Raw genomic sequence first — 27686 nt, 5'->3', positions numbered from 1 at the left:
ACGCAGACTGTTCAAGTATTTAGCAACTTTAAGATGAATAGCTTTAGCTAGCACTCTATGTAATGTATATGCAATTTAGGAAAGCCTTAAAGATTCAATTTCAATCTTCAGACAAAAATAAATATTCAACAAAAGCCATTGGAAGGATAATTTGCAATTTACAGAACAGTTCTACTTATTGTACATTATTTGTATTTGTTTTCATAGACTGGCTGTGCAATGGGAATATGAGTTAATGGAAATGGACATTGAGGCAATAGAAACTGTCATAGAGTTTAGGATAAGGAAAGACTAGTTGGTTACTTGTCAGATCTATCAGAAGACACATAAAATACCTGAATGTATTGGCTGAAATGGGTTTTATTCTTGGGTGTGCACAAAGGAAGGTGAGACTTGTGTGAGTTAATGGTTTCAGGTGGAAAGTGTGTAAGACTCCAAGGCTTACTGTGCTACAGAAAACTTGGGAATTTTGACTAGATTTTGATTAAGCCTTTAAACACACTTGAACCTGTTACTAAATGAGACCTAAATATTTATACAGTATTAGGATGCTAAATGATAAATTTATAGTATGAGTTAAGGTAAAATGAAGTCTAATAGAGAATGCCTGCCTAAAGGAAACCCACTTCATCTTGCATAAACATGATCAATATTTGAAAAGCCAAGCAATCCTGTCACCATGAAAATGCAGAGTTTTATCAGTAAGAAAGTGTAATATAGCTGCATAACTTCTTTCTTAATTCTTCAATATGGGATTGAAGTTTTGGTATATCAAAATTTGGCTGAATTACCAGCATATTCAATATTTATTTTCTAATGACTGAATCATAATTACAGATCAGGGTGTACCACTCATATGCTTAAAATAATCATGAAATGAATGTGATTCGTGAAACCCTTAGCAACCACAAGGCTTCCTGTGCATATGCTCAGATATGGCAGTGACTGAGAAGGGATTTTGTAAAACACATCTGCAGCACTGAAAATTTAATGTATCTTTCTTGCATTTCTCAGTATCCAAAACGAGAAAGAGCACCTTCAATCAGAAGAAGTTTTATGGAACTGCATTTGAAACTGCATTTTTTATGGTTTCAGGGAAGTGAAACATACACCAAGGTCTAAGTCAAGAGTTGTCAGTTCTATTCCTTGGTCTCCTCTGATACGCTGGCCTTGCCTTGACTGGCAAAGTGCCACTGTATCAGCATGTTTTTACCTACCATAATGAAAAAAACCCTTGAAATAAAGGTTAACCATTTGCAAGCCATGTTAGTTGGCCACTTTGTAATTGCAGGTAGGAGTAGGGGAACGAGGGTGGCTACCCAAAGGGATTACCATAATCTGGATATTTCTCCCGTATCTCTCATCTATTTGTATGATCAGATATAGTCTTTCATAGCCATGTATTACAAATATTACAACTGTATCTGGAATTTTCCTTTTTCATAGTTAGTATTTTAATTCCATGTTAGACTATTTTTACTATTACATTTTTTTTTAATGTCTGATATACATTATTATAAAGTATTTATTGGCGGGAATGGTGTATTTAGGTAAAGACTTATTTTGTACATGCATCTTAATAGAAAAGTGTAAAATCCAATTTATACCAATTCACATAAAAATAATTAGAATTTGGGCAATTTATCTAGGGAATTTTAGAATTCAAGTGAAATAGAAATGTGTTTTATTTGTTGTGACTTTTCTAAGATAGAAGTTTTGCTATTCCCATTTTGGATTTCTCCTTAATTCAGATACCTTCCTGAATTTCAAATATGTAGGAATGTAAAACAATTTGGATTCTGGGATTGGGTTGTTTTAAATAGATGAGCTGAACTTCCCATTGTTAACGATTTGGACTTGCTGGGTATTTTCCCATTTTTAGTGTTCATGTTTGAGTGAGGATGTAACTTCTGCCTTTGATAGTTGAGGAACTACTGGGTGAGCATTACTCTCCACAGTATTCAACTGATCACTAAAGGTAGCAAAACTGGCTTCCAGTATTAATTCTAAATAGTTTTAGACGAAAATTTCCCACTTCACCAAAGTTTGTAAAAACTCTTGGTATTTAAACTGTAACTAACCATATTGTCTCCTTTTTACTTTTAATTTCACATTACACATCAGCCCATTTTTAGTTTGCAATGTTCATTTAGAAAGTCAATTCACTTGCATAGTAAGGATTAAAATTATTCATTTAATTTTATTATGAAGTATTAAATAGCTCAAATAAAACATGAGACAGCTATTTAAAGAGAATAATATTTTTTCTGTCCTTAAACTTTTTAACACATTGTCAGTATTTGCTCATAATGTTTTCAAGGAATTAATACATTTGGCACAGTTAGGCTTTTCTCAACTAGTTCATGGGAACATAATGATTTACAACTTGTAATTGGAGTTGTCTTAACCAACACAGATAATTTTTAAGCTGGCATTATGGTTGTTGAATATTAATAATGATTTCTGTGTAATTAGTATTAGCATGTGTTTATTACTTTCAAGGAATTACTGTTCATTGTCCATCTTCAACAGTGGCTTCCATTAATTAAAAAATACAACAGGAATCAGGGCTAGTTTACAATTTATTTTTTATCGCTTATTTAATTTCTCCTTTAATATGATATGTGCCAAAAGCCTTTTTTTTTTTGGCACAAATTTTCCAAAACAGTTGAAAGTGAAGTCCAGATGTGTAAATGAAAAAGCTGTTTCTTTGCAGTGCCCGATGATGGGGAGACTCAGATGGCAGATAAAGGCAGCCTTTGGGAAAGCAGACACTGGGTCTTTTTCTCAGGTTCAAAGTTAACTTCAGGCTGAATTTTGCTCTTCTGGTTCTTGAAGACTGTTAACTTGCACCTTTAACTCTCATTTATTCTCAGCAAGCACTGGTAATTTGTTTCTCCTTGAACAAAGAAGAGGCTTAAAAATCTTCTAAATCTGAAATTTAAATTGTCCAACTTGTGTGTCTCTACCTTACAATCTCCCTTCTTAAGTAATCCCACTCCTGGAACCTTTCTTTGTTATCTTGTTAATCTCAGTTTAGGACAATTATTCAGTATTTGCAAACATATTCTCTTGTTTTCTTCTTTCCATAAAGGAAAATATTTCCTCATGATGACATTGCAAAATGTCTTTTTGAATCAGTGATTCCTTATCCTCATTTTTTTTCCTATATTTACTGAAACTGTCATAGGAAGCGTTTTCAAATAACCTAAAATCTACCCTCAGCTAATTTGGTACCCTCAAAGTTACAGCAGATTTATCAAAACTTTAATTCAAATTGAGAGAATTTTAATAAGGAAGGTGGAAACAATTGACTCGTGTTTTTAATATTGTTAAACAAGAACATGTTTTGATATTGTTCACCAAGAACATAGCTACTTTGGCTACTCCAGGGGAAAATCCTCATTTTAATCCTGGTTTTCCTGTGTTGCTGGGTGGGCATTAAAGCTTAGTGCCCACAGTTGTGCATAGGCATCAGCTGCATGTGGAGATGAAGACTGGAGAAACACTAGTCCGGGTAATTTCACAGATGGCACTGTTAAAGATAGGTAGGAGCAAAGTGCGTTTGAATTTTCTGTAAAAGCATTTAATTCCACAGCAATGTTAATGGTGTTTACCCAATATGAGAGAGGATGGTTCTCCACCCACTCCCTTTATTAATTGCAGATGTCTCTTTCTCCTTTATAAACCGGGGCTGCTACTTTTAAAATGCATTTAAAATGCAGTTTTCAGTTATCTTGAGAGAAATAATCTGTTTCTTTTTCTCTATAAATCTCTTTCATGTTGTGTCATGTTAACTCTGCATACAATTTTCTTTGCACCTTGAAATAATCCAGCAATCCATTCTTCTATTTCAGAAAGTAGCCCCTCCAGGTATTTTTCTTGTTGCTATTATTTCTTAGTAGTGCAGTTCACAGGAAGGATAATACAATTAGTTCAAATTTCAAGTAGCATTTCAGGCTTTCTAATGGTATTTCTCATGTTTGTTTTCTATATATCACACTTAATTGAAAGAAAAATAAATAAAAGTCCTGTCCAACACAGCTGGAGTACTAAATAATTCCTTTTTGTTACTTTTCCTTGTCCTTTTTTACAATTTTCTTTGTCCTGCGGTATGCTGGCCTGTGAGTACTTTAACATTTGTTGGTTTGTCGAATAAATTGACATATTTATCCTTTACTAAAATGTTAGTTTAATTACTGAAATGTCAGCTTTTGAACTCTGTGGCTATTTCACTTCAATGCATAATATGTTGAATATATTCAGATTATTCATATACTGTTATAACCACTTAATTTTGCTGCATTGAAAGTCCATTTTTCTAATTTCTGGGGTAGATCTTATGATTATCACCTGACAAGTATCTGGTCAGCAGCACTATGGAAAGATTTTATCTGTCAATCTTCCTAGTGGGAAGTTGTACTGTAGATAGAGACATTCTTTTCTTGGAAGTGCACAGCAAAGGTTGGGGGCCATGGGGCACAGGTTGCCACAAAAGACATTCCAGTCAGATACTGTGAAAAAATAATCCACCGTGAGGCTGATTAAACATTGAAGCTGGTTGCCCAGAGGGCCTATGAAACCTCCATGCGTTCAGAGCTCAAATGGAAGGCCTCTGAGAAATCTGATCTTTGAAGTTATACCTAAGTTTGAGGTGGGCCCTGCTTTGAACAAGAACTTGAATCAGGTGAAGGTCTCTTCCAGCTAAAATGATCCTGTGGTTCTACGATAGATCTTCACTGGGTGAGCTACAGACACCCTTGAGGACACGTCTGCAAAGTGTGGATACTTGAGATGACAAGGTCACTGGGCATCATTGAATTATGTAGATTTTATTTCCTTTTGTGATTCTGTAAATCTCTTCAGAATCACTTTAACTTTGCCTGAGCAGCTTTTCCAGATTGCCCAGTCTGTTACTGTGTTCTACAGTCCTCCTAGAATATGAACTACACCGGGCAAGTTACATAGGTTGTCTGCCACCTATGCAGTGAGATATTGCAAGGTTATAGTGGCTTAAAGTCTCCCCCAGGGGCTCCTTTCCTACCACAAGCATAAAAATAATTACACTTATCTGTCATCTGGTCTATGCCTTGAGAAAAAGTAGAACCACTGGAAATTGTGTAACTTGAAACTATTTTGAACTAATATTTCTCCTCACTGTGAAGTGTTGCATTTTTAATTCATTTATGCTTCCACTTTGGAAACTGCGATTTTGGAGGCATGCTCAGTTAAACATGGAGATAACAGTGCAAGTGGTGGAAGGCTATTTGCAAGTAGTGGTGATGATGCTGGCAGACTCACCTCATTTTGGTGTTGCTGCTCAAGAGGAGTTGTATGCATGTTTGTGTGCATTAGTGAGGAGCAGACATCTCAGGAGAGTTACAGTGTGTGTCTATGAATTAGTTTCTTCAGTTTATAGGTACCTCTGAATTGGAAGGAGTTATGTACTGGGCCTGGCTCCCCATGCATAAGGTTATTTCCGTGTAGGAGATGTGTTTCCACAGTATTTCATCCACTCACTTAACTCCTCTGAGAAAATTTGTTAACACTAAATTTTCCATTCCATTGATATATGATGCACTGTATAAAATACCAAGTAAATATGGTTGCTAAGAGCTTTATTTGTGTTATGTTCTATGCTAATTTCAGTTGGATTAAGACTTTAGGGAACTGAGAAGGCTGGTCTTAAAGCTCCATTTGCTAAAATTATCCTTGCAAGCTTGGACATAATTATCCCTAGGCCAAATAAATATAAAGAAAAGTCATGAAAGTGATTTCATGACAGAACTATACTTCTCAAGTTTATAAGAGATTTGTTTTGAATATCACTGCATTTTTAAAATCCATACTTTTTAATTAGGTCAAGTCAAATATTGTATATGCCCAATATATAGTGTGTATAACATGTTATATAACATATTGTATCTTATACATGCTGTTTCAATTTCGTGCTGAATTTCAATCCACTGTTTCCCATGATTTTTTCAGATTTCATATATGTAAAAAAGATTATTTCATGAAAATTATGTTGAAATAATGATGTATCTTTTATTACAGAAATCTTTATCTAACATGATACAAACCCGTAGATTATTTCAACTCAGAGATATAGCACAGAAAGAAGGAAAATACCCATGCTTCAAGCATCTATTAAGTCACAACTCTACACAGTTACTGATTAGATTTTCATTTAACTGCAGTGATGTGACTACTCTGTATGGTTAGGTTGGGCAATGTCAGAAGCGTTCATCAGAGACTTTAGGAAAAATCTGGTATTCAAGGAGTTTATCTGTATAAATGTATTGCTACAGAGGCATGAGTTGATGCATTACAAAATCCCCTTTGGGCGTATCCATGTTTGTAATGTAAAAGTAAGAGTACACTTGGGAAAATATTATGGATTTTTCTAATACCATAGGCACCACCTTTCATCTGGTATAATGATGAATTTTCTGTAAACGCGGAAACAATGGTGCACCACATTAGCTCATGCTAATAAGAAATACAAATTCTGCAGCTAAAACATACTGGAAGCCTAAATGAAAATGAGACACTTCAATGAAGCAAAACCAGCCTACAGTGGGTATTAAAAAATTATAATCAACCTAAGCACAGAAAAATTGTAGTAGGACTATTTGCAAAGTTTTATTTATTATTTAAACAAAATTAGAGACTCAAGCATAATAGTAATGTCACAAATTAATATGAAGTCACTCTGACGGCAGTTACTGAGTCCTCTCTGTCTTACTGGAATGTATATGCCTTTTCTTAACAGATATTACAAATTTAGCAAGCTGTAAAAATGTACAACTGGTCATTATGTGTGTTCTAAACCCATTTCAAACGAAAGACAAGTGATGCAGTGATCGTCTTTTGCTTCTACGTTGGCTATTGTGTTGCTTCCAATATTTCAAATGGAAAATGCAGTCACTAAAATTTGATATAAGAAACACACTGATATTTTTATTTTCTTTTTTTTTTTTTTCACAGATTAAGATGCTTGGTAAAGCAGCTGGAGAAGGGTGACATTAATGTGGTGGATTTAAAAAAGAATATTGAATATGCAGCATCTGTGCTGGAGGCAGTTTATATTGATGAAACCAGGTAAGTCTGAGGGGGAAATAAAACAAAAGTAGATTGAGAATCACATTTTAGAAATCTGGTCTTTGCATGCAGTTGTAGCTGCTGTGAGCTGAAAATCTCTGCACATCAGAAGAATTGTATGTAAACAAATTGTGTTTTAGTGACAAGGTTGAAGCAAAGAGAATTCCAAAGATCAGATGTAACCATCATCTGAAGAGTTTGCCTCGCTTATTAAAATGTTCACAGTATAAAATAATAAAAGTTTTCTGAAGGATGGATTTTCTTTCCCCCACAGGCCACATACCAATAATCATGCTGAGTAATGTATCACTGAAAAAAGTGGGCTGTTTTGGAATTAAATGCTCATGGATATGAGTCAGAATATTCTAATCTGGCCTATAAATACATAAATTCATGAAAAGCTGTGATTTATTTTATAATGTCTGATGCTTTGTTTATGATTATTGTTACTGGCAGTACTGCTGGCAATCATCTTTAATTGGGTTGACTCCAATTAAATTAGAAGTTCAGAGTATTTGGCTTCTTGAAAGAGTTGTAAGACATGTACTATATTAAAGTTAACTAGCTATCCTACAGGCCTCTTTAAGATTTTCTAAGCGGAATGGTCTTGTAAAGGTATCTGCCAAAGCTTCTTCAATACTGCTGTAGCATGCAGTGTATGTCTTGGTTCCATGCTGTATTTAAGAAGTCTGCCATTGTACTGATTATTTCATGTACCTAACTCTCAATCTACATATTTGATACAGTGTTTTAAAGTGCTGCTCTAGCTTTTTCCTGTTTATTTTCTTTGATGTTTGTGATTCACACAATAAACCTTCCCTGTCGGGGATTTGGAGCAGTGGTCCTTTTTTCAGAGACTATATTACAGACTAGGTTGGCAGGATCTCTTATACTGGTGTCCTGCTGTTAGAGTGCATGCTTTTCCAATTCTATGAAACACTTCCCTGGTAAAAGGGAAGACTTTCCTGAGCAGCCTCCCAGCTGGCAATATAGTTCTTGGGGATGGTTTCAAAAGTGTTTCTAGTGATCCCAAGTTAAATACACAACTTGAAAAGCACTAGGGACCTCAGGGACTTCAAAAGGGCTCGTGTTTTGAAGTTGTTTACAGATGCAGTTAGATTAAGCTTAACTGAGCAGTCTTGGGCAAACCATCTTATGTGACTTCCAGGGGACGTGGGCTTCATTAGAAAACTATACGAATTTAAATTAAATATTTAAAAATACCGGTAGTTAGTATGCCACTGTGGATATATTTGTATCAGTTTTGCTGGCTGACTTAAGTTAATCCAGCTTCCTTTACATTGAATCAAGGGTCAGTTTTTGGATTCACATTAGTTTACTGTCGTATTTCTGGTTAAATTGAAACAGGTTCTTATGGTGACAGATACAAGAAATGATGAACAAAATTATCCTTGGGCTCATGTTACTACAGTAGAGGCCATAAAATTTCATTTTTCAGCAATTGTTTTAGATGTAAATCTTCTTAGCACATCTCAGGTGCTCGGGAAGCATTGGAAGATCACAGCGCTCTCTCTGCTATAACAGGATATTGTGTGGTCAGAGCTTAAGCATGCATTTTGCGTTAATAACCACAGAAGCTGTGTCAAAGCTGCGTCAAAGCCGCATAGGGGACAAGGATATAAACCATCAATTATTCCTTCCCTACACTTCCCAAACACTGTGATTAAATGGGTATAGTATTCATAGCTCTTTCTGAGCAGTAGCAGCAGGACAGTGAATATATTGTGAGATTTATTTAGTTTCTAAACTGAGGCAGCCTCTGGAAATGAATAGTATTCTTACAATGAGGAATCCAGTTTTCTGCCTCTGTGTGGGAGCTTCGAGACAAACAACAGACTTTTCATACATAGAGAAAACTGGTACACCTGAAAATACATAGGCTTTGGCAGTAACAGGTGCATTATTTTTGCTGTAAGCAAATCTTTAAGTGAGCTAATTGCCCTCATAGGACTTTACAGCAGGATTGTTAAACTGCCCAAATGAAAATAAACATATATTGTTTTATAGTGGTTTTGAAGATTTTTATAGTCCTCAGACTACTTTTTTAACCCTAGGGGCAAAATGGTGATTATTGATTTTGGAATTTTGGAAAAAATTTTGGAAAAAATTCTACTTCAGGATATGGATAAAGCTTTTGCTTTATGTAACAGTGTTTAATCTTACTTATTTATTGCATCCAGTATTTTGCAGAATAATCTGATTTTTCACTGTACTAAATCAGAAAGGAAATACCTGAGACAGGTATCTTATTTTCTCTGATTTATTGAATGCTTCTGTTCTCCACCACAACCTCAGAGTTTGTAAACCTAGCAGATTTTGGTAGCATTCCTTATATAATTGTGCATTAAGCATACATTTTGTGTGTGTCTCTCCGTACCTATAGCTGTATTTCTGAAGCTATGTACGTAGACATATAAAACAAATTTTCCTGCCCATACTACTTATGCTACAAGTAATAGTTAAACATTGAGTTACTTTAATGAAATACTTTTCAACTTCTGTTCTTCTGTTTTTAGTGGCTTGCATTTTATTCCCCATATTCTTCATTTTGGTTTATAGTGTTTGATTTTGTTTTTAATTTCTCTTCCTTGGACTTATGTAGTCCTCATGAAATTCAGACTTCAAGTGATGCAGTTTTTGAACCTGGTGGTCTGTGTGAAATTTAGGCTAAAATTATAAGCTGAGTTTCTAGTTCTTAGTTGGACAATATTATGTGTAGTGTTTTAAGTTTTTACACTGTTTTGTAAACTTTACACTTGTAAAAACATGTACTGTTTTAAATTTTGACACTTCCCTACTAAAAAAATATAATTAAAATATTTACTGTATGGCAGAGAGACATTGTGGTCACCACCAGTATTTTCATAGTAAACTCTTTTGCATGGCAAACTGCAAAGATAATCATGTTTTAAATAGCATGACCAGTATTCTGTAGTCTAAATCTTCACTAGCACATTTAAAAATCAACACACAAAGAAGGTCTCTTCAGCTCTTCAGGTTCTGGGAAACTACTCCGTAAGGAGCAAAGCCAGTGTATCATTGAATCAAATGACAGTGGAGGCTGGAATTAGCTTGCGTGGTTATATTTATTCTCATTCCCACCAGATAATATGGGTTTTGTCCTGCACAGAGCTACTGCTGTCGGGAGTCTGGAACTGAGTTAACTGAACTCATTAGTAGATTAGAATAATAGTTTAGATCAGAAGCAGAATGACCCATTCCTGCTGAGCCTGAGCATACACTTATATACACACACATATATATATAATAAAGTTCAAATTACTTCAGTAACTTTCTTACATATGAAGTGCTGTATGGTTTAAAGTAATTGTTATAGCACAGGACAATAACAATTAATACACTCAGTAGAGCAGTGAGAAAAACATCTGAGTACAGATTACTTTTATTAACTAAGTCCCAGAAGGAAGTTGCATGCTTTACAGGATATAATAGCTCCTGAGATTTGGCTTATAACATTGAAAATTTAATGATGCCTGGTTCTACAAGGTACAAAGTATTGCAGGCTTAGGACCAAAGCTTCAATATGGAGTTTCTGCAACTCAAATGAAAATATCGGTGCTTTCTATGAGGCTTCAGCCCTGAATTCTGTCCTGATGAATTTACTGACCCATTGCTTACATATCCAAGCAGAGGAAGACCTCAGCTTCAATCAGCCACCTAAAACTGAATCCTGCCTGTGGTGTTCTCTTCCCCACCTGTCTGATAGACTGACTTCTGGTAGACTGATCATCTAAGATAAAGCCCTCTTAAAAATCTCTACAATCAGATTAGGAATAGTGACTAATGGAGTTGGTTGGGAGCATCCTCCTAACTCATCTTCCTGTTATGATGTACATCCTATTAAACAGCTAAATAACATGGTCCCACCAATGGTTCCACACCTACTGCAGAAGAACCTTCTGCAACTCTTCAGAGGCACAGAGATGAAAAAAGCAAAATGAAAAATCAAACTAAGGTCAATAAAGAGATCCAAGTATGAAGTATCTAACAGAACATGTTCAGTAATGTAGACAAGGATCAAGGAAGAGCCTGGCCTGTTCCACATCTCTGGGGAACCATTTATGCTACTTAAAAATTAAATCTCAGGCATTAGTCTAGCAAAACTGCTGTTCTCTTTATAAGCCTGAGCTTTCTTCAGTGACCAGTTCCAATCTGAGTTCCTCAAGCCGGTCCAGAGAAGGGCCATGAAGCTGGTGAAGGGTCTAGAGCACAAGTCTGATAAGGAGTGATTGAGGGAACTCAGGTTGTTTTGCTTGGAGAAAAGGAGGTTCAGGGTGGACCTTATCACTCTCTACAACTGCCTGAAAGGAGGGTAAGTGAGAAGGTGGCTGGTCTCTTCTCTCAAATAACAAGTGACAGAACAAGAGGAAATGGCCTCAAGCTGCACCAGGGGAGGTTTTAATTGGATATGAAGAAAAATTTCTTCACAGAGAGAGTGATCAGGCACTGGAACAGGCTGCCCAGGGAAGTGGTAGAGTCACCATCCCTGAAGTGTTCAAAAACCATAAGACAAGGCCCTTAGTGACACGGTTTAGTGGTGGACTTGGCAGTCCTGGGGTAGTGGTTGGACTTGATGATCTTAAAGGTCTTTTCCAACCTAGCTGATTCTGTGATTGAATTTCTTACAGTAGGGGATACCAGTCTTTTCCCCCTGTATGTTGTTATGGGTTGATTGGAAAGCCTGTGTCATTATATAAAGTTGTGTGTGCATATAGATGTACATGCAAATGGTAAGCTGATGGCACCTTGAATCTCTATTTGTAGTGCAACAATCAGCTGTAAATGGCTGGAAAATTCAAGCCCTTTAGCAGAGTATGAGGTATTTTTCTCAGGTCCTCTTTCCTTTTGTCTGCTTCTCTGTCACTCTGCCTTTTATTTGAGCATAGGATAGCATTTTTAAAACTATGTACACATGCTTATTTCCATATATGCACTTTCTAAAACTATATGCAGCTGGGAAAAGCCAGAGAAATAACATTTCTTTTACTATTGGTGCCCTGAGGGTAGACTACTTAGAAACAGCAATAGACAGTAGGGATAACCTTCCAAAATTATGAAAAACTGGTTTGAGGCAATGACTGTTTATATCCCATATAAAAGGTTCTGAGCTGATGGTAATTGGAAAGCACAGAGAAATTAGACATATATTAGTGATACTTTCCTGTGAGCTTAATTATCTGTGGCCCCATGTCAGTTAATAAGCTGGTTTAACCATCCCTTTTTAGGACTGCTGCGTCTCTCAGTGCTGAATAAGGTGCAATAAGCACTTCCTTGAAAGAGATTTAGCATTTCTATATCTAAAGCAGGGATTCACTGTCAGCTGAAAATAAGCAGTGAAGCTCCCACAGTTCCAGCCCCTCAGTGGATCTCCTCTGTGGAAGAAGTTAAAACGTACTCGATAGGTTTTATAAATAATTTTGGCAAATCTTGCAGAATTTTCTCCATTACTACCTGCCACTTGGCTCAAGATAGTGGAAGGAAGATATTTAGAGTCAAACAGGAAATAAATACAGCCTGATAATTCAGTCATGACAGCTGTTCCGTTCCTTGTAAACACAGCTCTTAATTCATTGTAACTGAGACAAAAATAAGTCAAATAAAACCTAGATGGAAATTACCAGATTAAAAAAAAAAATATATGCATTCCAAAGCCAGAAAAAAACCCAAACCAAGCCCAAAAAATGTAAGCTTTTGCGAAGAACATTTTTAAGTTGTTCTGGATAAAATCAGAATATTTTATCTAATTATGGTCTTATTTTTTAAATTCTTCAATATCTTAGAAAATGTACTCGATTTCAGGAGGATTTTTATCTGTGCATTTTCAATCCCATAAATGATTTTCATATGGTTTAGTCTGTATAATGCCCCTTTAAAAGGCCCTAACCCTAACCTCTTGAGAACTTTTGAGTTTGAAGAAACTGTTTCAGTAATATATAAAGTGGATCCATTGTATATAGCTGGCAACTGCTTTGAGCATCTTTCTTTGATTCAACAATGCAAAATAAAAAACACAGGTTCTTGGTACACTCATGAAGAGAAAGGAGGTCTCATTAAGGGTAAGAGGCATTGTAACACATGTTTGCACAAGAACTCTGGAAATGGTGAATGTATTTCTAAAATATAATGGTAAACACAGTCCTTCTTGAGAAAAAGCTTTTACTGAAAAAAACTACAGTCTGATATATATATAATGTTAGCTAAAAAGGAGGTCATTAAATCCAAATTTTGTGACTGCTGTCCCTAGCCAGCCCATGGTTAAATGTACTTTGTCTGAAGTCTCTTTGTCAGCAACAAATGTACCATTTGAAGTAAATCAATCAGTTCATCCATTAGGGGAATCTACAAATGATACTTCTGTAAAAGCTGCTACTGAGAAAAAGCTTGTGTTGAGATTAATTCAGTATATCCCACCCTTATAAAAGAGTAAAATAAGCCTTTAAAATCTTTTGTACTAAGCCAAAAGGTTTTTTTTTTTTCTGAGAGGAAAGCTTCCAAAAGCATCAAAGTTATAGAAAATAACACACTTGAATACGCACTGAAAATCTGTTAAATTCTCACTAAAACTCTTCAGTTCAGTTAGGATATTTAGTAAATGGCCTGCATCCCTTTTCCAAAGTTATTGGGTTTTTCTTTCTCAAAGTTATTGCTATTAATTTATTTATAATTCATGCCCTGAGAATCCCTGCCCTAGAGAGCTTCCAGAATGCCACAGTAAGGCAAGTGAGTTAAAAAAGGGAAAATTCATTAGCTCAAATTGTACTCTCGAAAAATGGTGTTTTTTCATTATGAATATCCTGACCTGAGTCTTAATTGTTGATGGCCTTTACTATATATGTCTGTACTGAATAGGCAATACATATCAGCAAGTAAACGTTTCCAGTAACAATGGTCTTTACTCCATTACTGATCTGCTGTTGTAATAACTGTACTTTGTCCAGAGTTTTTTGCCATTTAGTGTAATTAATTGGTAGTTCTTAATATGAGGACAATTCTTCTGAGAATGCACTAAATTTTAAGAGTACAACATGTTGGTAAATTTGTAATTTCCTTTAGAAAGACCTTTATGTAATAAAAATGTACCTCAATCATTTCTGCAATTTGTTTATCCTCAGTGGGAATCAAGAGGATCTTCTAGTGGATGTTAGCAGAAATCGTAATGGACTGTAGAGGATGTAAATATTGATTGAATATATTGATTCATGCTCATTCAGGAAGATTGTGAGACACTAGAATGCAAATAATTGATAAAAATGGGAATTGGCTATTTGGACTATAAACTCTTTGCATTCTGCGTTCTAGACCTAGAGGAGGAGTTTGATCAATTCACCCTTAAAGGGTTTATCATTAGCTTGATTAATTCTCTAAACAGTAAAGATCTAATACCTCCTTCTCAATTCACCATCTCTGTCAGGCAACACTGATCAGCACTGTTGGATTTTCTTTTTTCCCCATAACCATTACCTAATTTATTTTTTTTTTAAATTTTCTTTCTTCTCTATAGTACATCTGAGATATTCCTAAGGGAAAATAAGCACACATCTCTCTAGTCCATTGCCATATTTAAAATTCTGATTAAATGAAAGCAGAGCTAGAAATTATCAGTGGTTGAATTTTGGAAAATTATTCTTGGTAGTAAACCAGAGTACTGTGACAAGAAGATCAGGTTATTAGTTACTATGACTGCAATAGTAATTGATTGCTAAACTGAAATGCCATGGGCCATATCTTACTTATTCCCACACCTGTCAATGGGAGTTCCACTCATGGAACAAATAGAATTAAATAACCCAAGCCTCCTCCTCTCCTTCCCATGCATATCTCTTCCTTATAGTGCCTCTACTTTATAAGCTAATGATATATGAGTGAAATAAGTGTATATAACCCTGAAATTCTGACTTTGTGTTGAAAACAAATACTTTCTGTGGCACATTGTGTTAGAGCTTTTTTGTTTTGTTTATTAGCATTTTTAGGTGTTGCTTAGCTTTAGGGAAGAAAAAATTAAAGTATGTGCATTGGTATATTAAAATCTATTTAGTTCAGCTTGGAGTTCAGGACTCCCAGGTCAGTGGGGTTGATCTCAGTAGGTTTTTACTTTGGAGCAAAAATACTTTTGGAGGCTGAGTTTGTGGAATGACTTATGGGAAACTATGTTGTTTGTGGAACAACAAATTAAATGCCTGCCATCTCTCAGCTTCAGTGTGGTTGATTTGGAGAATTAGGCTATGGATCTTGCAGTCACTCCAACTATTTTCTAAGCCAGAGGTTCTAGCCCTGTGTTTGACAGCTATGGTCACTTGTTATTTTGCTCATTAGTTTATCCAATGGCATTTTTCAACCTATGTAAAAGCTTACATATTGCAAAAATATGACAATTTACACATTACATTTCACAATTTACACTTAGAAATTATATTGCAAAATCTTGCAAAAATCCCTATAATTGGTAGGAAGTTCAGTGTCGGTGGTTTAACTATGTTTGTTTTGACCCTGTCTTCTGATACTATTTCACATTTCCCCCTCTTATTTATTTATTTTATTTAAGGGCACAGAATTATCGAATCATAGAATGGTTTGGGTTGATCATTCAGTTCCAGCACCCTTGCCATGGGCAGGGACGTGTTGCACTAGACTAGGGTGCTCAAAGCTCCATCCAACCTGGCCTTGAACGCTTCCAGGGATGGGGCAGCCACAGCTTCTCTGGGCAGCCTGTTCCAGTGCCTCATCACCCTCGTACTGAAGAATTTCTTCATAATATCTAATGTAAATCTGCCCTCTTCCAGTTTAAAGCCATTTCTCCTTGTCCTGTCACTACATGCCCTAATAAAAGGCCCCTCTCCAGATTTCTTGTAGGTCTCCTTTAGGTACTACAAGGCTGTTATGAGGTCTCACCTGAGCTTTTTCTTCTTCTGAACTAGCCCAGCTCTCTCAGCCTGTCTTCATAAGAGAGGTGCACCAGCCCTCTGAGCATCTTCATGGCCCTCTTCTGGACTCACTCCAACAGGTCCATGTCCTGAATAATCACATATAAAAATAATAATTTATCTACTCACCTATGGCAAGTTAGAGCAAGAAGACTACATAACAGTAGAGTTACAGAATGTAGAATTTATCTATTTTCCATTTATCTGGGCAATAAAACTTTCCTTAGGCAAAACACAAACACCAATAACTTCCTATTGGTTCACTGATTTTACTGAAGCTTTTGAAAGTTGTCAGTTCTATGTAAATATAAAATAAAATATCAGTAATATAAACACTCAGGAATAGAAATATTTTGAATGTACACTTCAGACTGTTTTATTTTTCTCAGAATTTATAAACAGGTGTGTTGTACTGTTATTCAAATAAATGATATTATGCGCACTGATTGCGTCAGAGTGACGTTATAATATGTCTGTTTGAAGAGTCAACCTGTGTTGTGGTTATGCTCTTAGCAGCAGAAGTAGTAACAGCAAGTAGGACAGGCATGTAGGGGCTCTGTGATTTACTTGATGCATTAGCTGCAGTGATGTACAGCAATAGGTTAGGGGCCAGCAAACAAGCTGTAAAATGAATCGATATAAAAGGAACAAGAGCCATGTGAAAATATACTCTAGTGGCCAATCGAAAACTGATTCTTCTTGGGTGAAAACGAAGATTTCAGCTAATACTTCAGTGTAAGTGCTGAAGTACTGTTAGTACTTCTGGTTAATGGGTACAAGTTCTGCTACTGCTACTGAAGGTTCTTTTTGTTACATTTAGTAGAATTTGTATGTATATGTGCACCTTCTAAATAGTAAGTAAAAGTACTGATAAAAACAATTTGATGGTTTTATGACTCAACATATAAATTTGCTTTATTTGGGTTGCTTTAAAGAAGTGTTTTCACAATCAGCAAGTAAAAGGTGAGAAATCAGATGGTATTGCACAGAATCCACAGTACTGTATATGTATACATATGTATGCACACCCATGATAATATGATGGAAATACTATACTTTGTAATCAAGGAATAAATAGATGAAGAAAAGTGGACAAAGGTTAAAACCTATGAAATGAGTTGAATATTAGATTCTAAGAATTTGTGATATTGAAATGTATTTTGTGTGGTACAATAAATAGCCTAATTTATTTCCCTTCCTAAATAAAATTAACTTCAAATTATGTATCCATCTAACCATCCATTTATTCAGATGTTTAGACCCATATCCAAGCCCTGTCCCTGTAATTACAGAAGAATGTCAGTCAGTATTTGAAGGCTTTTTCTAATAATGCATACACCATGAGTTATTTTACCCAATATAAATCTTATACTTCAAAAGGTCAGGTAAATCTTATTCTTCAAAACATCAGGAAAGTGTAGAAAATAGTTATGAGATGAATGACTAGCCCTTGTTTCCTCTCCTGTTTCAGTTAGGTTGCTGAAAGAAAGTAATTCTTTTTGAGAAATTATTAAGGTTACGTGTTGAGGGATCTGTAAGATCTGTATTTACAAAGGATTGAGGTTACAGTGTAATTCTATGCTGCAGTTGCTTCCCTAGTTACTTAGTTAGGAACCAGAGACACTGAAACACTCCCTCCCGTAGCACATTGTTCAGTCACTTCTCATCAGAGAGCAGTAGTCTCTGATAAAAATTACTGGTTAAACAAACAAGTTTTTCTAAAACTGTTTTCTCTGTTGTCTTCACAAAGTAACTCCTGTTACTAAAATTTACGGATTGAATGTTTTAGAGAAATGGTTAAAAAGATTAGAGAAACTGCAGTTTGTTTTGCTAGTCTTAATTTGTAATCTAGTGGCTCATATCTGCAGAGCTGAGGACTTGGTCCGAAATTCAGATCTGCTTCAAACTACAGCAAGCTAATGTAGAGTTGTGCTTCATACTGCACAGGTGATGTGGAATATCCCTGCTGCATGCTGGCAGCCCAATTAATGCCTATGGTCCTTATATTGTTGGAATAATTTCATCTCATTTGAGCAACAGTTGAAATAGCTCCAAAAGTATTTTTTTAGAGATTATAAGGTTTATTCCTGATTATACTACAAATACACCAAATGTCAAATATTCCTCAGAAATATTAATGTGCTGATCTCTCCAAGGATATTTAATAATAATGTGCAGACTAGTAGGGATTTAAGTGGACTGTAACATAGTTTTTAATTTAAGGAATAAAATCCATTTATAACCTTTGACCTATGGCCAATCTCAGCCTTGGTTCAGTTTTGGGAGATAATTTGCCCAAATCCTTTCAGAGTATACAAGTCCTGCTTCTCCAAATTAAATTGCTGAGTTTTGGCCTGGGTCCCACTGTCAGAAAACCTCTTAATTCTTGTTCATTCTGCTCCTCTTGCACTCTGTGTTAAAAAGCTTTCCAAGTGTGATAATTTTATGTTCCTAAAAAACCAGGAAAATCTCTGCAGTTCTTTCATTGAACAGTGGTGATGTTGGGGGCCTTTTATGTTGTCTTTTTTTAAACCCCGATTTGAAAGTGTCATAATACATGCTGCCAGACAGCTGAGCTACTGAAACAAGCACTTCTGGCACCATGCTTCCTACTAGGTGTCTTCCTATAATCCCTCAGATTAGTAGGCAGGGTTCTGAAAATGCTGAAGAAGAGAAACAGAGAAAGTGAAAGGTGTGAGCCACTGAATAAATATGAGGGGAGAATGCACTAACAAGGGAGTCAACAGAATTATCCTAAGCATAGAAAGGAAAGACAGTGCCAGAGGTAACAACATGAAAATGGAAGGAAGTGATAGTTTTCCTCTTCCAAATACCCATCTGCAGATGCTGGTAGCCAAATTCCCACCAAATCTATTTCCCCAGAATTTTGGTCACTCAGGAGAAGAGACCCAAGTTTTAACTTGGCAATTGGATTGCCTGATAAGAAAATTACACTAAAAATAATTTGTCCACCATTGCTTTGTGTCCAATTCATGCAGACTCAAGGAATTTCAGAAAGACAGCACAAGAGAAATAGATCCATATAATCAAATAATGTCTGCAGTTCAGTTGGTACTCTATTAATAAATATTTTAAAAGGGTGGCATGCTTTACATATATTTGGGTCTTCCTTACTCTGGGATTTCTTGCATAACTGTGTGAAGGAAAAGTTTTGTTACTAAATAAGGGCTTTGGTTCTTGGAAAACCCCAGCAGACTGAGTGATATGGGCAAATAACAACACGAAAAAAGTTGTGTTCTTACATCTGGTAGATTTATAGAAGTGTAGAATTGAAGTCTTAAGTCTGCTTTAGGAGCGTATTTAGTTACAGGCTTCTTTTGATATCCTCCAATTCAGTACTTTTTAATACTTTTTCTATGTCACAAAAGAAATACATTTTTCTAACTTTTTGAACAACTAAAACCAGTAAAAGGTGAATCGCAATCCAATCTTGTATAATATCTTTGCTACTATGATTTTGTTAGCCTAACTTCCATAGATATACAGATCTCCACACAAAGGAATTAATTCTTTTTAATACTTTTATTGCACTGGAATAACATGAGGAGCATATATACTGGGTATTCATTGAAATGCATTTACCATAGGATTGATATGTAATATTGTTTACTTTGCATGTAAGTATCAAGATATTTTTTGTACCATTTTGGAGGACAGATCAGATGGAACACTGGTGTTCTCAATTATAGCAGCAACCCATCTTTCTACAGATGTTCATGTCAGACAGTTTTAAGACGTCTCCTCAGGATTTTATAACTCATTGGTTATACTTCCATCCAGCATAGCTGTGACATCTTTGTAGAAAAATCTTCTCTTGCCTTCACTTGAATATCTTGCATTTGCGTATCTTTTGTGTTCTGGAACATGAACAGCATGAGAGAGAGAAGGTACCTTCTGTGCTCAGCTTCCCAGTGGCCTCAGTATGTCTACAAGAGAAGACATTTAGTGACGTGCTGAGTCCGTTCTACAGACAACTCCTGCTCCTGTTAAGTTTTGTTAGCTGTTCGCCTGTCTGCGCTCTTCTCGGTTACCTTATATTAATTTTGTTGTAGGAAGCTTTTGGACACTGAGGATGAGCTCTCTGACATCCATTCGGATTCGGTCCCGCTGGAAGTGCGGGACTGGTTAGCTTCTACGTTCACAAGGGAAATGGGAATAGTAAGAAGGAGACATGAAGAAAAGCCCAAATTCCGAAGCATTGTGCACGCTGTACAGGCTGGGATTTTTGTAGAAAGGTGAGAGCTTTATTTTCTTGTAACAGCAAGTACTGCATTTAACCACAGTGTCTGTCACTGAAGATCCCTTAAGTGGTGGGATGAACCTGAAGCAAATCTTTGAGCCAAAATTTACATTTTAATTTCTGCAGTTGCTCAATTTTTCTATACAGAAATCCAAATGAAACTTCTAAATTTGTAATGAAATCTCCTGAACTTTGGAAAATTCTGGGAATTAACTTGATGGCTTTGAAACTTCTACATTAAAATGCACCAAAGACTGCACTAACATGGAAGAGTAATATACCGTCAGAGAGGCTTTTCTCCTAAGTCGATAAAAAGATTTATGTCACCTCTGGGATCAGACCCTCAAATAACTTAGTGTTATCTAACAAACTCTGAAAGATGAATTAAAAAAAGATAAATTGTTCCAGTAATTTTTAAAGGAGTGCTATTCCTTAATATTTTAATTGTTCTTTTAGGATGTACCGAAGAACTTCTAGCATGGTTGGTTTGGCTTACCCAGCAGATGTGATAGTAACATTTAAGGTAATCTTAATCATTGTGGAATTTGAATGTGTCTGTACATATGTTTCGGGATTTTTAGGGTTAATGAGTGTATTTTTCTACTGAACATACCCTAGACATACTTAGTACTACAGAACTGAGCACACAGAACAGAGAAATTAATAGTTAAAAATTAAAAAAATAGCATATGATTTTGTTTATTGTTTCACTGATTAGTTGTGATTTCATTACAGATGCTATTAGAGCAGTAGGATGAAATTTGTATAAAAATTTGTATAGAAATGTGAGACAGTTTTATCTGCTCCCAATAATATGGTAATCAGCATCTCAGCAGCATTTGTTTCCTTTTTAGGAAAGGAAAAGGAGTAGTAGTATTGGGATAGAGCTAACAAAAGAAGCTGCAGCTTATGGAACAAGTATAGTATTTACTGTGAATTAAAGGCATTACTGTAGTTCACCCAAAAGGCAATCTTTTATAGCAATTAATTTCCTGCGGCTATGTATGCAATTAGAAAATGCTATTTGTTGAGAATGTAGTATTTCACCTTTTCTCCTAAAAGTCAAACACTATTATATTGTTCTCAAATTGCTGTATGGCTATAGTGTTAATGACATTGCATAATAGCTTGTTAAAAAATCGGGTGTTCACATTAGCTCTATGAGGTTCTATAGACAATTTGTGTGGAGAAAGTTAAATTTGAAAGATTAGGGCCTACAGAGTTGCATAGGTCATGTTACAAGTATTTTATTCATAACTGAACAATGACTTTCATTGTTAATACTGAAATAGTCATTATCTACAGTAGGAGTTTCAAAGAGTTGGACGATAAAAAACCACCCGAACTCTCCATCTTCCCTCCAAAAAACCCCAAAATGTCTTTCCCAGTGATTAACTGGAAACCTACTTAAACAGATGGAAATTATATGTTTGGTTTTGTTGGTTTTTTCTTTCCCCTTCACCTACAGGATGTTGATAAATGGTCTTTTGACGTATTTGCCCTAAATGAAGCAAGTGGAGAGCACAGTCTGAAGTTTATGATGTATGAGCTGTTTACCCGATATGACCTTTTGAGCCGTTTCAAGGTCAGAAACTAGCCACAAATAAAACTATGTATGCAAGTATAAGTATGTCAAATTTAAAATACAAGAAAGATAGGATATGTTTGAAATGTTTTTTTTTTATTGTATAATTCAGTGGAGAATTTCGAAGAATAAGGCAAATCAAACATTGTAATATGCCAATAGTTCTACCAAATGGAACTTCACACAGAGCATGCAAATTTTTCTGCAGCCCAAAAAATGGAAATCTGTGTAGTCCCATGTCAAGTCAGTTTGGTACGGGATATTGCTAGTGAGCAGTTAAGACGCTGTAAGCATCAAATAAGCAGAGTATGTAAACAGCTTATTTACTCAGTGGTACTGAATCAGTATCCCAGCTTCATGGAACAAAGATGCCTAATACAGCAGAAAACTTTAGTTAATCCTGAGTACTTTTTTCATGTCCTAGATCATTGTATGTTACCCACCACTGTGCAGGGGTTTCAGCTGAACCTTCCTTTTCTAACCAGCTTCAGGATATATAAGGAGAATATATAAGGAGACCTTTTCAGTGGTGTCTGCAGGGTGTTACAATACAATATGAAGTACTTACAAACAACTTCAAAAGGCTGAGATAAATAATGGATCAAAATGCCAAATTTATCATAATAGTACCAAATGAATGTTTCATTATAGTTTCAAAATCTCTCCACTGCAAAACTCCATGCTTCTTTCAAAAAGCTGACTCACCCTGAAGTTGATTCCAATATTTTAATTTTAACAAATAACCCATCAAATATTTTAACAAATATCCCATCAAGAATTTCCCTTCAAGCTCTGGGTGCTTGAAATCAGAACCATACCAAGGCTACCATTAACAGCACAGTCAGAAAGTACATGATATTACTGTCTCAGTGTGCTTAAGCACATTCTCAGTCCTACTGTTTAGTTTACCTTTTAGTTACCTTTACTAGTTTTAGTTTACCTTCTAGGAGTTTTAAATGAAGAAAAAAATCTTAAGGAAAGTGTAATTTCATTATATGTGTGTTGTGGCTTAACCTCAGCTAGCAACTAAGTCCCACAAAGCTGCTTGCTCACTCCCCAGCAGGATGGAGAAGAGAACTGGAAGGGTAAAAGTGAGAAAATTCATGGGTTGAGAGGAAAACAGTTTAAGAATTTAATAATAATAATAGAAATAAAACTCAGGAAAGACAAGTGATGCAAATGAAAACAATTGCTCACCACCAAATGACTGATGTCTTTGAGCAGCAGCCCCCTGGCCAACCTTCCTACTAGTTTTATTGCTGAGCATAGTCATACACTATAGAATATCCCTTTGGTCAGTTGGGGTCAACTGTCCCAGCTGTGTCCCCTCCCAGCTTCTCGTACAACCCCACCAGCGAGTAAGCAGAAAAGGCCTTGACTCCGTGTGAGCGCTGCTCAGCAATAGCTAAAACATCGCCATGTTATCAATAGTGTTAGCACAAATCCAAAACGCAGCCTCATACTAGCTGCTATGAAGAAAATTGTACCTCAGCCAAAAACCAGCACAATGGGAAAATAAATGGGACTAGATAATACCTGTTCAATAATACGTTGCCAGGAGGAAAAGAAGGAAGGGAATTCGTACTATCAGATTTAAGGAAATCTTGTCTCAGGCAAGGTAAAACTGGTGACGAAAAGGGGATAATCATATTATTAGACTCCAGTCTGTCATGCCTTTATTATATGAGCAATCTGTGCATTTCTGGTACAGACAGACATGTCCTGAGAACAGTTTGCTTGATAGCTCTGCTGTCTTGTACACTAACTACATGCTATACATGGTGTATGTAGAGGTATACTAGATCTATAAGAGTTGGGTGAAGACTCCCTGACGCATATGAAATATTAGGTCTTTACATTTTAGTTTTTTCTTTTGTTGTTTCTTAACTGAGTTCTATGCAATTTATTTCTTGCATTATTAACTTTGCAGCTGTTGCAGGAAAAAACAATAATTTTAATTTTTATTTCTCCCCAGATCCCTGTTCCCAATCTTATTTCATTTGCTGAAGCTCTTGAAGTTGGGTATAGCAAATACAAAAACCCATATCACAATCTGATCCATGCAGCTGACGTTACTCAAACTGTGCATTACATAATGATTCACACTGGTATCATGGTAAGAAATACTGCAAAGTTCAATTTACTTCTTTTCTCAGACCCTGCTGTTTAGAATAAATGTGTATGTGTGCCTTTTCTGAAGGAAAAAGCTCTCTTGAAAACTGTGTAGGGATAGATTCTGAGCTACCATCCAGGCTGTGAAATTTATGTCATTTTAACAGTTCTTCCAGGCTGGAACTCTCCTGGTGCAGAGGAAAATAGGAAGGAAAAAAATTCCTCCTTACATTCTTTTTGCTTTTAATTGCCTGAGCTTGAGTATTACGTATCATGCTAAAAGAGATACATTTGCAGGAGTGGCAGATGAGAATTTTTCGCTTCCACATCAGAGCCTGGGAGGTGTGAAGAGGCAAGCAAGCTTTAGTATCTGCTGAGGTCTTGGCCATTGAAAGTTATACTGAATCAGTGCAGGCTTACTCAAGTACTCTGCAGCTGCTTTTTCTTTTAGTTTATAACCATATTTGAATTGTTCTTGCATACTTAATGTCCCTGTGGTAGGTAGAAAACTGCATTCACCTTGCGCTATTGAAATATCCCCATATTTTTTAGTATTTGCTTTGGGAACTGAAGTGAGTCTGTGCAAGCATTTTTACTCTAAACACTTAAGATTTAATACCAGCAGTGGGAGTGTCCTCACTGTCAGCTTGCTAGACATCTCAGTCAGTGACCTTTTGATGTTTTGTCTTCACTCTGAACGCACTTGTTTCAAAAAAACCCAAACCAACAGGTGGGAAGTGATAGTGCCTGAACTGTTGGCAGAGCCATGGAAAAATTCTGCAAGACTTGGGCAGAAAAATTTTAAGGACTGATTCTAGATGTTTGTGCTCTAATATATCCACAAGAAATTATAGTCGTTCACTTATGTTAAGCCTTTTCTCAGTGAAAGCTTTGTCTTTGGCTTCAGTGGAGGCAAGAATGAGTCGCTAGTCATTGCAGGCTTTGATTTTACTGTTTGAAGGAAGTGTTTTGCTTCTAAGCATCAAGTTTTTAAAGCTACATTTTAACAGAAGAACAGAGTGCAGAATGAACCCTGGAGTCTTTGGCCAGCCAAGATTCCTTTCCACATTGAGATGATTTCTTGAGAAAGGCCTTCCATATCAGACTGAAGCATAGGTAGACAGCTCTTGCCAAGATAACTCCAAATCAAAGTTGTTGTGTATCGTATTCACTTATCAAAATAATATTTTAATAAAAGAAGAAGCTTGAACAGATTAAATCATGGTTCCTATCCTATCCTTGTCTTCTACTGTAAGATCAACTGCAAGTGATAAGTGATGTGAGACATCTTTCTTGCATGTATATACCTGGATCAGCAACTTAACAGGGAAGAAAATCTCTTTGTTGTATTATATGTTACAAACATCCTTTTGGCCTATTGTAACTGTGCCCGTCTGCTCTTCAAAAAGGACAGTAGCATCCAGATTTTCTTTATGATTCCAGAGCAAGGTTCCAGCTTCCAGAGCTATACTAGCCAACTTGGGATGTTTAGCCATTGATTAAACAGCTTTACAAAACACTGTGTATCACACTGAATGAAGGAACCTGCTTCATATTTGATTATCTGCTATTCCATCGGGTGCACACAAGAATGAGAAAGGTCTCTCCAACTCAAGTATAACACTATTAACATCTTAACCCTATAACAGCACTTTGAATTGATTTGGATAACTATTTTTGGAAAAGGTTAGACTTTATTGCTGTTACTTTACTGTAAAACCTTACTAATGTTGCCATGCTGCTACAAAATATTCATCTAAAATTAGGCCAGGTTTTAAGTATTCACATTTGAATTTTTGAATTACGGCATTGGAAAGTTCTTGGAAAGATATCTAACTAGGACAACACTTAGTGAAGGGTGCCTTCAGATGCAACTTGCCAGGGAGAAGGAACATTTATAGAAATCAGCATTTGAAAGAGGGCCTAGTGATTCTGCAGCTTGCAAAGTATTTCTGTCCCGAATGTCATTTCCCATTTGAGAATGCATCAATATCATGAATATGGTCTACTTAACTTGCTGGGTTTTTTTCCTGTTGCCTGGTTAACCCTACAGAACCTTAATAACAATTTGAAGTTTGCTCCTCAGGCTAATAGTTTTCAGAGTACATCCATTTAATGCCTCTTTTAACTCTGCTGTAATAAACACCTGGATTGAAGTCAGTTTGATGCAATTCTATATCAAATTCGTGTGGTATTTTTGCAGATTGGCATGCAATTCTTGTGCTTTCATTGTACCTTAAGGAACTGATATTAACTCCCAAATCTTCCAAAGAATTGCTGTCTTACTTGTTCACTTCTAAAAAATATACTGAAGCAAATGTTTCAAAAAGGTGGGCTTTAGAAAATCCTTTTCATGATTCCTGTTGTTCAAATAATACATTTTGTATCTTTTATAGGCAGTCATGTTTCAGCATTTGGTCAGAGTTTATGCTCCTCCACAAGCCCTTATAGAGATTCCAGTGAAGAATAACATACATTCAGAGTCAAAGCTAAAGAAATAAAATAATCATTGTATTTCCAGAAAGTTACTGTCTGTCTTCAGAAGGAAGATCCGACCACCTCAGATAAATGTGTTAGAAAGTTACACAGATGGCACACAATCTATTAACCTTCCCAAGAGATTAAATCCCAGATGATAAGACAGAAATATGTAACTCAGGCTTGCATTTATGAAATCTCCATCTTTATGAAGATTTAAAAATCCAAGTTCCAGGGAATACATCTTGTAAAGAACTTTTGAGTCATCGATCATCTTCCCACCATCCCTTTTCTCCTCCCACATACCTGTATTGCTCAAACTAAAGGAAAAATGTCTTTACTGTCAATAAGTGCATTGTGAGACTCTCTTAATAATTTTTTAATCCATCATTGTCTGAAAAGATAGTTTGAACCAGAGCTCATGAAAAGTTTAATTTTACCTCTTTGCTTATAAGTAATTTATAATACTGGAAAATGTCAATGGAAGTGATATTTTCTTATAGGTGTTGCACCGGCATGGCATAGTATCTTCCAGGAGGGAAGCAGGTTCCAGCTTTTCGCAGTCTTGCAGACCTTCAGATACCTGCTTTTCCTTCTGACTTTGGGGAAAACACTTGTTAGCTGTCTCTGACTTCCTTAGAAATTCTTTAGATAAAGTAGTTCTCTAGTTCTCTGATTTGAATACTGATCTGAATTACAGCTGTACAGCTACAGTCTCTAAAATGCTTGCTCTTATATACTACCATATGAAGTTTCTGTGTAGCCTATAGATATTGTTTGTAAGGAATGCTTTTCTTTTTACAAATGCATTGTCTAGCAACTAGTTTGGTTACTTTAAAAGCCAGTCTTTGAAAGGCACCTTAAAGAAAAAGTTTATGTTTAGCTTTAGTTACTAATAATTTCTGGGTTTCTATTCTATTTGGTATGTTGAAAACATTGTGAAAGTGAGGACCGGTCATGGCCTTGTTTCTTGTGACACACAATGCGATGAAGGTCATAGTTTCCATTTTTAGATCTGCTTACAGTACATTCTCATTCCTCTGTTGTGACCTTTTTAAATCTATACTTCACCAACAGCCAGTACTTGTTGTTCCTTAGCAGTCTTTTTTTTATTGACTGAATGACCTATGTCGTTATTCTCACATTGCTTATGAATCTTGACTGTTTCCTTTCTTCTTTGAAA

The 27686-nt window shown here is 35.9% G+C and overlaps 1 protein-coding gene across 1 annotated transcript in view; it reads left to right on the top strand.

Annotated features, from left to right (window-relative positions):
• The window catches only part of PDE1A (phosphodiesterase 1A), a gene marked incomplete at both ends in the record, with an annotated part of 151287 nt that overhangs the window by 83866 nt on the left and 39735 nt on the right, over window positions 1-27686 (top strand). Inside the window, 5 exons of the mRNA XM_080621266.1 lie at window positions 6991-7104; window positions 20141-20323; window positions 20785-20851; window positions 21797-21913; window positions 23889-24029. Of these exons, the coding sequence (XP_080477392.1) occupies window positions 6991-7104; window positions 20141-20323; window positions 20785-20851; window positions 21797-21913; window positions 23889-24029 (622 nt within the window). The remainder of the gene's footprint in view (window positions 1-6990; window positions 7105-20140; window positions 20324-20784; window positions 20852-21796; window positions 21914-23888; window positions 24030-27686) is intronic.

This window comes from Psittacula echo (genome assembly GCF_963264785.1).
Source record: "Psittacula echo genome assembly, chromosome: 6".
NCBI classification, from domain to species: domain Eukaryota; kingdom Metazoa; phylum Chordata; class Aves; order Psittaciformes; family Psittacidae; genus Psittacula; species Psittacula echo.
This window is presented reverse-complemented; position numbering and strand designations above follow the sequence as displayed.